Source organism: Lottia gigantea (genome assembly GCF_000327385.1).
Source record: "Lottia gigantea unplaced genomic scaffold LOTGIsca_77, whole genome shotgun sequence".
Classification (NCBI taxonomy): domain Eukaryota; kingdom Metazoa; phylum Mollusca; class Gastropoda; family Lottiidae; genus Lottia; species Lottia gigantea.
The window spans coordinates 654,529-665,242 of NW_008710566.1; the positions used below are offsets into that span (position 1 = coordinate 654,529).

At 35.7% G+C, this 10,714-nt stretch overlaps 3 protein-coding genes across 3 annotated transcripts; 1 reads left to right on the forward strand and 2 right to left on the reverse strand.

Moving 5' to 3' along the window:
• Positions 1-835: 835 nt before the first annotated feature.
• Positions 836-5,243, reverse strand: LOTGIDRAFT_222060 (hypothetical protein; the record flags this gene model as incomplete). Its single annotated transcript, XM_009066513.1, is given in 8 exon segments — positions 836-1,258; positions 1,278-1,466; positions 1,796-1,961; positions 2,458-2,684; positions 2,954-3,084; positions 3,698-3,806; positions 4,201-4,271; positions 5,020-5,243. 7 exon segments carry the CDS (start codon positions 5,241-5,243, stop codon positions 1,330-1,332), a joined length of 1,065 nt encoding a protein of 354 aa, XP_009064761.1. The 3' UTR covers positions 836-1,258; positions 1,278-1,329.
• A 607-nt stretch (positions 5,244-5,850) lies between these two features.
• LOTGIDRAFT_132082 (hypothetical protein) lies at positions 5,851-6,072 on the reverse strand (the record flags this gene model as incomplete). The annotated part of the gene is made up of 1 exon (XM_009066514.1): positions 5,851-6,072. A coding segment is annotated over one exon (222 nt), but the record flags the coding sequence as incomplete, so codon positions are not given.
• Positions 6,073-8,211: 2,139 nt separating this feature from the next.
• LOTGIDRAFT_77223 (hypothetical protein) lies at positions 8,212-9,351 on the forward strand (the record flags this gene model as incomplete). Its single annotated transcript, XM_009066465.1, has 3 exons — positions 8,212-8,353; positions 8,986-9,211; positions 9,300-9,351. Coding segments are annotated over 3 exons (420 nt in total), but the record flags the coding sequence as incomplete, so codon positions are not given.
• Positions 9,352-10,714: the final 1,363 nt, after the last annotated feature.

Below are 10,714 nucleotides of genomic sequence, written 5' to 3' on the forward strand. Positions count from 1 at the left end.
TGAAATACCAAGCGTACTCTTGTATGTATTGAAAATATTGTTAAAGTAGTTTTGTTTTGCTAAAGCTGATAGCATAGTTTAGTTATACTCAATTCTATTAGAATTTGAATACAATTTTGTATCTTTTTTGTTTTCTGATATTTTTAGTTTAAGTTGTAATCTGAAAAAAATTCTACCTAAGATCTGTTCCAAAGGTAGTTGGAAGCGTCATGTATTATAACAATTTTGATAAAATAAGGAATTGTGGTATAGCGAATAACAAAGATGGTGTCATATTGCTCTACTTTAGGTTTCGATATCCCACAATTCTTTATTTATCTAGAAATGGGTTTATGTATTAAGCCCATTGATTTAAACAATTACCTTTGGGTCAGGCCTTTGGCAGAAAACTTATTAAGATTCAATGTAGACAATAATTATTAGAAAACAAAAAAGATATGAAATCGTTATCTAATTTTCATCAGATTAGGTGTAATCGCTAGAGCGTTACAATAGCTATGGTAATAACTTATATTAATTGTATTTCCTTAAAAGAAGTTCATTGTGTCAGTACCTATAGCAACCGTGTAGTCTATATTGCTGTATATCTTGTTAGTTCTATTTATTCCACAGTATTTTACTATTTATCTACCACTATATGCCTTTTGTCAAAATAAAAAGTAATAAAATTCTACTTATATTCATGATTTATTTTTTAGTCGATTTGTATGTTTCCATTGTCATTTCAGCTAACACAGTTTTCATGAAATTGTATTTATGTAACACAGTTTTCAAGAAAAGATAACTGAAAATCTTTTTCTCATTCCATACAGAAAGAAATCAGATTACAGAGAATAATTGGATTATATTTAATAAAAAATTCAAACTATCCGAACTGCAAAAACAAAATCCATGGTGATATATAGCAGCAAATGAACAAATCATATGAGTAAGTACTTCATTTCTCTTCGTTGTCCAGCTTTCATTACTTGAAAGAAAGATTAAGAATCAAGCTTATGTGTTGACTAGTGAACATTTTCCTCATTTTCCATTGAGGATATGTGTCAAAACTGCCTATACCATGGATAGTATCGCACTAAGAAGATAGATTAGACTTTCTCACACTTGATTTGAAAACTGGATATTGGCAGGTAATAGCCAGCATTACATGTACCTCGGAATATAATAGTGTTATAGATTAAGGTCTGTCCGCCTATTCCCGCAATCCAAAAAAAATAATATCCCGAAGGAAGCAAAAACATCATCTGTGTATCTTTTCAGTGAGTGTTCAAAAGGATAGTGGCATCAATCATATTTGCATAGAAATGTCTTAAGTTAAACCAATCCATTTTAATATGTCAATCCACTACCGAGATCTTGTTCTGTTAGCTGAATATTCTGGCCGGATTTCAGAGACTGTTTTGCTTTTTCTATCAAAACACTTCCGGCCACTACTTCCTCGCCTTTTATAATAATACTTTCTTTTCCTGAAAATTCAACGTCTATTTTACACAAATGAGTGCATGAAACGAGATATATATGGATTTTAGGGAGTATCGATATAAAGCAAGTGTATATTTGTGTTGGCTGTTAAATCTCTTATAATCAGAACCGTAGCCAGAATTCCATTTTTCCTTGCCCTTTGTAGCTACGGGACTGCTGATAATCCATAATCTGTTAAGTTACTGTGATCCTTTAGTTTAGCTGCTAAATGCACATTTTTGAATTTGCTCTAATGATAACCGTCCATTACCATTGCTATTGAAATACGTGTCGAGAGCTTTAGATGAGCAGTTGTCAGTTTCATATATCATACCTTGTACAACCTTTATAAAATGGTGCAGCTCATGTCTGAAGGCCTCTTTATAACGTTCTTGAAAGAAATCGACCAGTGGACTTAGTATGGTTCCAGTTGAATTGTGGATTTCTACTGAATTTTCTCGTCTATTTTCAGCCTTTATCATTCCCCTGGAACACAGCACCTTGATTTTTTTTAAACAATGGAATAAGCAGTGGCGGAGCCACTCGCCCCCCTCGCAGCCCCGAAGGCTAGTTTTTCGGGCAAGGCATTTAAAATAAAAAATAAAAAAATTTTTGAACGGCCCGATTTTATATTTTTTTTTGGAATTTAAAAATGAAATAATATCTTTGCCCGAATATCCTATACTATAACTGTATTTTTTTAAATTGATAGCCCGATAGTATTCTCCTATAATAATATTTCATAATTCATATTATTTAAGGATCGAAATCACTGACCGAATGTCATTCGTATGATTATATTTTACATATTTCAAAAATTGAAATCGCAGCCCGAAAGTAGAGTTTAAAACTTTTTTTTACACCCCTGGAATTGTCTATGGTTGCTATGGTGCCACTTGGGAATCTTGTGCCTATCTTGGGCCTATTCCATGCACTTTAATAGCAAGAATATAGGCTACTCATGATTATAAAGATATGAAAAAGGAAACACTTTACTTCAATTCTTTGATCATATCCATAATCAGCACCATGCCTGGAATTGTCTATGGTTGCTATGGTGCCACTTGGGAATCTGATCATAATAGTGGTACAACTGACATCATCACATTCTATGTAGGCATCGTCCAGAGCATGACCATAAACAACAATAGATGTAGGCATTTCTCCAGCCAACCATATCGCCATATCAAAATCATGAGAACAGGCATCGAGGAATATACCTCCTGAAAATGTGGAAAATCAGCTTTTAGAGTTCCAGGAATAGTACCTGGATGAAACATAACAGTTCATTTTTAGTTATGTGAACTACTCTCTGAGTGAGATGTCAAATGTAAGTACCAAAAAAAAAAAACATTTTTTTTTGTGAACTCTCTGTGAAATGTTAAAATGAAAATGTAGACGTGTTGACTCTCTGAAAGTGAAACGTGTCAGTCGCACACGGATATAAGGTGTCCACATGGACATAAGGTTTATATCCAGTTTGTAGGCCTACCTGAGTTTTTGATGTATTCCATGGAATGATATATCGGGTTGTCTCTGCTGGTAATTTTTATTAGTTGTGTTTTACCATGTTTCTTAGACTGCAGTTCATCATACACTATTCTAAATTCTTTATCAAATCGCCTGGAAAGAATGAAATGATATTGCGTTTAATACGGACGAAAATGTAGCACAAGACTGCAGTAAGGTTTTGGCTAACAGTTTTTCGGACTGCCCCATATATTCAAACTCCTAAAAGTTTCATGCCTCAGATTCTCAGGATATTTTTCATAGCTCATTAAAGAAAACAAACCGAAATGCGCATCTTTAAAAGCTGAAATATGGAGTTTTGGCACTTCCTGAAAGTGGGAACATGGATTTTTAGTTAGCTCAAACATATAGGAATAGATTCCCGGGGAGAAAAATTAATCTCCGGGTTGTGCTACAAAAAGTTATTTCTAAGCACATTTATGAGACACAGTCCATGGCTTAAAACGTGCTTGTCAAGAAGAGACCTAACATCAAACGGATTCGGAATTATGTCCTTCTGTTAGTGACATCATTTCCAAATCTTTTTTTCTAGGAATCACAAGCCTCATGCTCAAACTATTGTAATTTCGAATCGTAAAAACTATCAGTTATAAACGTTATAATAACGTTATTGCTTTTAACAACGTCATAGGTTGTCATGGAAATAAACACCGCTTACTACTATTCTCGTGAGGTCGGTAAATGAGAGACTCTTGTATTGACCTACCTCTGAAAACCACACATCAAAGATCTGTGAAATTTCTGAGCTAATTGGTAGCATGTTATGATTGATTGAGTCGACAGAGCCAAAGGTTTCTCACAAAATACATGTTTTCCTGAAAGACAAATTGGCAATCTCGATAGCTGAATTATGACCAAGGATATAGCCTATTAGACTGGACTCTGGCAATCCCAAGTGTAAAGTTTTTGAAGAAACAAGATACCAGACTTGATTGTTCGGAGGGACAAGTAATATATCCGGAGGGGCTAAGCTGCATGGTGCTTAGTTGCAGAAATGGAATTGTTCGGTTGTTAGAATTTTTTTTGGGGGGGGGGGGGGGATTTGTCCCCATTGCCCCACTGTAAGTACGGGCTTGGATATAGCCTTTGGACAGATAATTTCAGCATCAGTTATTATTGCATAAGTGTCATTAGAAATCCGATTTCATTCTATTAATCTAATCTACATGATGTTTGTTATCTAAATCTATTTAGGGTCTACCTACTGACCTGCATTCAAGGCCTCTATTATCAATCGTTCATGTTGGTCTACTCTTGTACAAATAATAATTCCATTCACCCTAAAAGAAAATCAAACAATTACGTGCATTTGGTAAACATTCAGCATTGTAGATGACAAATACATATTTGAACAGAGGTGCTAATAACGGGCTGCTAATTTCTTACAAAAGTTTACCCGTGTCCGGACAAATTAATTTTGCGAAAAGTGGGTGTAAAACAGTACTCTATGTTTGCTACCAGAGTTGACACCTTGCAAAACACAACTTACAGGACCCACGAATGCACTTGCTTATTGAAATGTGTCAACCATGCAAAAACAAACCCCTCTTTACAAAATAGCATAATCCAAAACCAGATATTACACTGTGAAATGACGTCATACGGAGGGGAAAAGTTAACAGACGTGAATTTTTCGAAGTGTTGAAATGTGGACATGTAGACGGAAGAGCAGACAGATGGAAATTTAGTAACGCGATGCCCAATGCTGTAGCCTAGGTAAGATTATTTAAATTTTCTCCGCGGAACATTTTGATCTATTTAAAAAAGTAGTCGAACAATGCCCATGAACTCAACCGTCAACGACAACTTCTACACCACTTTTTGTTCCTCGGGTATCTTTTTCAAGTCGAAGAAGCTGTCGCTAAACATTCTTTTGAACAGGTATAAGAGGAAATTAAAGTGAGATAATTCTCATCTCTTTCATTGCCTGATATATCGTTCATGAATTCATCGATGGTTTTTGATTCTCAAAGATAATAGCCTAGGCTATGGATGCAACGCATCCCTTCCCATGAAATGAAAACTTACCGCTCATCTAGAAGCACCTTATCCATCTCACTAACATCAGCTACTTGAGTCGAGGATAGCCTAAGCTCGTCCAGTAAATCGGTAATATTTTCATGGCTGACTTTGACATCCACTACCCACAGGATCTCTGTAGGCAGTGTAGCCAAATTTCTGAGATGTAACGACCCGATTCGACCACAGCCAAACAGTGCTATCCCTATTCTATTCTTTCTTGTTGGTTCCATTATCTGTGAGATAAAATGAAACAATCAAACTTGTATTAGCGTTAAAGGGAAGGCCTACTCACCAGTGGCTGCTTACTAAAGTGTGTTGACACGCGTTTACGGTCAAGAAAATCGAAGTTCATTGTATTAGGCTTACTGTCCTTGTTTTCTGCTATGTGGTGGTTGTTCTGTCACAGACTTATCAAGGGCATTAAGGAAATTGTCCATGGAAATTTTTTTGGCCCTTACTCGGCCGTCTCACCTAATCTTTCTTAGAAACGCCACTGCATGGGTAACTTTAGAAAGAACCACATCATATTATTATATTAAAAACACCCCTTATACATTCTATCAATCCAGAATACCTTTCAAAACTATCAAATCAAAGAAATGGGTTGGGGAGGTGTTGTTGTAGGTGTACAGTCCTGAGTTTGTGATTGCAAGGCTTCTGCATACTTTGAAGAAGTGATAGGTAAAATTGATTATTTTGTTGTACAATTGATTGGTTTGTTAAACAATTGATTTGTTTCATGTAAACAAGATTGGTTTGTTGTACAATTGATTGGTTTCATGTAAACACGATTGGTTTGTTGTACAATTGATTGGTTTGTTGTACAATTGATTTGTTTCATGTAAACACGATTGGTTTCTTATACAATTGATTGGTTTGTCGTGCAATTGATTTGTTTGTTGTACAATTGATTTGTTTCTTGTAAACACGATTGGTTTGTTGTACAATTGATTGGTTTGTTGTACAATTGATTTGTTTCGTGTAAACACAATTGGTTTGTTGTACAATTGATTGGTTTCGTGTAAACACGATTGGTTTGTTGTACAATTGATTGGTTTCATGTAAACACGATTGGTTTGTTGTACAAATGATTGGTTTGTTGTACAATTGATTAGTTTCATGTAAACACGATTGGTTTCTTGTACAATTGTTTGGTTTCTTGTACAATTGATTGGTTTCATGTAAACACGATTGGTTTCTTGTACAAATGATTGGTTTCTTGTACAATTGATTGGTTTCATGTAAACACGATTGGTTTGTTGTACAATTGATTGGTTTGTTATACAATTGATTGGTTTGTTGTACAATTTATTTGTTTCATGTAAACACGATTGGTTTGTTATACAATTGATTGGTTTATGTACAATTATATTCACCTCCAAAACTCTATTTACTATGAATTATTACCTATAAGCACTTTTATTACCCCAATATGGAGTAGAAAAGAAAGGTGTTTAACTCCATATCGTTTATAGATAAGTAAGAAAGTGTTTACTTACCATATGTCTACTGGACAAAATATTCAAAATAGGGCACTAAACTTATATACAATATTATGATAAAATTATTGTTTACTTACTGGCAGTGTTTGGTTACAAAAAAGTCTATATAAAATGTATCATTTTCCAGAATGGTATCACATGACTCTTGTTGATTTTACAAAGATAAACATGCTTAATGTGGTCGGTTGGTGGGTCGTTTTTAAAACGGAGCTGGCTTGATAAAGATAATGAATTATGCTTATCTTCAATTTCATTCGTGGCTTTAAATATTCTGCTGGTATTTTTGCTTTATTCTCATAGAAGGAGAATATTATGCTATAGCTGAAAAAAATCGGGCTATGTTTTCAAGTGGCAATATTCACTTTCAGGCTAACCACATTATGAAAACTGTAACGGTTAGCTTGTAAACGTAACCGATCAGACGACCCATTCGTTTAAGACACCGTATAAGTTTTAATTCACTTGTAGTCGAACTGAGGTAGGATTTCCATTCTGAGAACTGTTAACAGCTAGGTGGTTAGGTAAATAATACCAAGACTACCCAATTTATTCTCCTTCGATCGGAAAGTTTACGGTTGGTTAACAATTCTATGGTATTAATAAGCGAAAAGAATTGAAAATTCCTTAACAAAGCTGAAATGGTACATATTCATGACAATATTGAATATAGATCATTCAGTGTCGCCGATAGACTACACATGAAAAATTTAGAAAAGCTCTTTACAACCCCTTTAAGGAAAAGTAGTCAAATTAGTCGGGAGACGGAGGTGGAAGGGGGGTTGAGAGCTGGTTAATCGAATCTAGCGCAGGGCCATATATTGAGACAGCTCTGATCTAGTCTATCAGTTGTTTAAAATTCAGTTGCTCCCGGATTCTGTCAGTCGTAAGGTCGACATGACCCCACTAGCGAGTGCATTCTTTGATCGCCTGAGTGGTTCGAGATATTATCTCGATCACTATCTACACTAGCAATTGTCTATCCCCATTTAGCCGATCCAAAACAATTTTTCAATAAGTGGCAACAACGGTCAACTGTTCGACTGACAAACGTAAATTTTATGAGATCGGACTGATCTGAAAAAAAAAACAAAACAAAGTCGGGCCAGTAGTCGTTTTGCTTGAGGTAGTAATAATAATGAATACCAAACCAGCTCATCTTTTATGAAACAACCATGCGTCAGTAAGCAATATGTTATGCAACGTGAACATACTCCTCACTATGTCATACAACATGGCCGTAAGAAATCCAATGGTCCGTGTTGTTCAAGTGTACGGCCAATGGAAAGAGTGAATTTCAGAGGCAAAATAAGTAACTGTTCATCGACCACGCCTTATTGGCATATTTTATGAATATTTAATAACCATCAATAACGAATCACGCAAAAATTTCTAAGCACTTTATACTTAGATACTTGATAATCAATATATTGGCTGGATTGGTTGTATGTTGTATCTCATGTTGATCTTGATTCATTGATCCGTGATACGCTCGAAGCACATTTTTGCCCGTTTGACAACTGTACAAATGTCACATGACATGGTTTACTGGTATTTGACTGGTCTCCAAAGGGTTAATTCGCATTATATAAAACAGCCGCAGTAGACAACAATTAAACACTTTGTGTCGTGAAGTTTCAATCGAGGTAAAATGGAGGTATATATGACCATGTGCTTCCTCGTTTCTAGGATATTATACGTTTACTCGTATGGAATCGGCGCACCGTCAAATGCGTGTATCAACCTTACACCCGGCCATGGAACTTCAGAACAAACCAGTGCTATACCTTATACTGTTTCGCTGTCAAAAACAACGTATGAAGAAAGCGGACAGATCACAGGTAAGTGTTGGGTACAATGGGTAGGGTTAAGGTTGAAAAAGATGGGAAGACACCTGAAATAATAGTTTAACTTTCCTTGGGGAGGTTCTAATCTTCGCCACTCAATCACGAGAAATGATAATCCAACATGCTTGGAACAAAGCTTGAGAGTGTCGTCATATTACCTTTCTTACACCCAGTCGCCAACAGATGACAAACATCTTTGCTTAAGACTGCCATCAATCTACCCTTCTTATTGAGGGGGTCTGACCATCAGCTGATTATTTTTCTTACTTTGACGAGGATCAAACCCAAGCCTATTAGTCACCTAGCAGTCGACGCCACGACTCACTTGCTCCAAAATTAACACGCAAGGTTGGATTAGGTTAGGATGTAGGCATATCTTACCTTGTGAGGATTCGATTTCACCGCAGATGACAATGCAACTCTCTACCGACAGGGCTATTCCACGGCCACCTCTGTAATAATCAAGTAGGCAGTGATTGACAGTCTTCTCGGGAGTGGCCCTAGAAAACTTAGATCGTGGTTAATGTAAGAGTTGATTTATAGCCGACACCAGACCATCCTTCAAAGCGCATATATATGTCCTATCTTGACGCATTCTAGACACAGTCGTTTTTTAATAATTTCAGTGACTGTCGCAGGAAGTAATGCCCATCAGGGTCTCCTTATACAAGCTAGGAAAAACGATGGTTCCACTACCCCAGTAGGTACCTTCGGTCAACCATCAGCTAACACTAAAACTACAAGCTGTACCAAATCTGCAGATTCTTGGACCCATAGCAGCACTGCTTCTAAACAGACATCTACAGCGGTCTGGACGGCACCATCCAGTAATGTTGGTCAAATCGTATTCAAGTAAGTATACAACTCATTGAAAATATTTCAACCCCAAAAGCCCGAGAGAGATGTCCATTCCTTTAACTCCTGATTTCTTCATCTTCAGAGCAACAGTTGCGTCATCTAAAATGGTGTATTGGCTGAATATTCAGAGCGCTGTTGTGGAGTTTTCGTCACCAACTACTACCCAGGCACCAACTACTACCCGGGCACCAACTACTAGCCAAGCAGACACTACCCCAGCATCAACAGATTCACAAGACACAACAGCTACCCAGAAAGCAACATCTCCAGAAGCTACAAATAACCAGGGTGTTACAACCCAAGGTAAACTTTCCCTTGGTACTAGTGCATATTCTTCAGTGTAGTTAGTCTGCAGAAACATAAGTCTTTGAATGACATTTAGTAATTGTAAAAACAATATAAAGACACAGACTGGTGTATGCTAAGCCAAAGTTATAGACACAACTTCGTGGGACAACAAGAACTGCGGCATAACAATTAAACCAGTGATAGTGGTTGTATAAAGCGTAATGTTGGCTATGTCTTTATTGTGTATACATGTATATCAGTAACTTAGTTGTTGTTTACCTTCAATATCTTTTCACCTCATTATAAAGCAAACTAAACGTTTGATTTTTGGATTTGAAAGGATATACGTATAGCTCAATGTATTATATTCCAATTTATTAAAAAATTCAATATGATAATATGATAATATGATAAATATTAAATTGTTGGAACAGTGAAATAAATTCAATTTTTGTAGGTGCAACAAATTCCGTCAAATCGACAGAAACTGGCGGTACGAATACCAATGATGACAGAAATGGTATGTATTAACTATGTTAAAGTGATACTACGTCTTAGAATGAACATAAAATTTAAGTTCTCAAGAATGGTCAATATGAGTATATATTCATCAGTGAACTTACCTGGTGTCATAAAGTTACAACAGAATCCATGTAAAATCTGGAAAATGGGAATATTCATAAAACTAAGTAATTATTGAAAAACGCTTTATCTTGATATTAAGAGGTATTTCAATAGTTAATAGCATATTTATGGATTATTATTAAGTTTTTTGGATTTATCGGATTATATAAGGATCATGTTATGTTATTTATGACACCAGGTATATCTACTGGCTCTTATTCGCCAAGTTTAAAATTCTTCAATTTTATGTTAATTCTACGATGTGTTATCACTTTAATCAACTAATTTGACTTATCTCGGTTTCTTCTTGGAAATAACAACTTTTGTTTTTTGTTTTCGTAGATCATGGAAAGATTAAAGCTTCCGGTTTGTTTATATTTGTTGGCATGGTAACATCAATTTTACTGATCAACAAATATTAATCCATTGTTAGATTTTGAAATCTTTGAGAAAAATACCACGTCAACAAAATCATAAATCAAATGGGTGTCAATGTGAACTCAAACCAACATTTTCCAGTAATCTTCCTTGAACCATACGAAACTACTACAGCATGGAAATACATGAAAAACACATAAACATAGT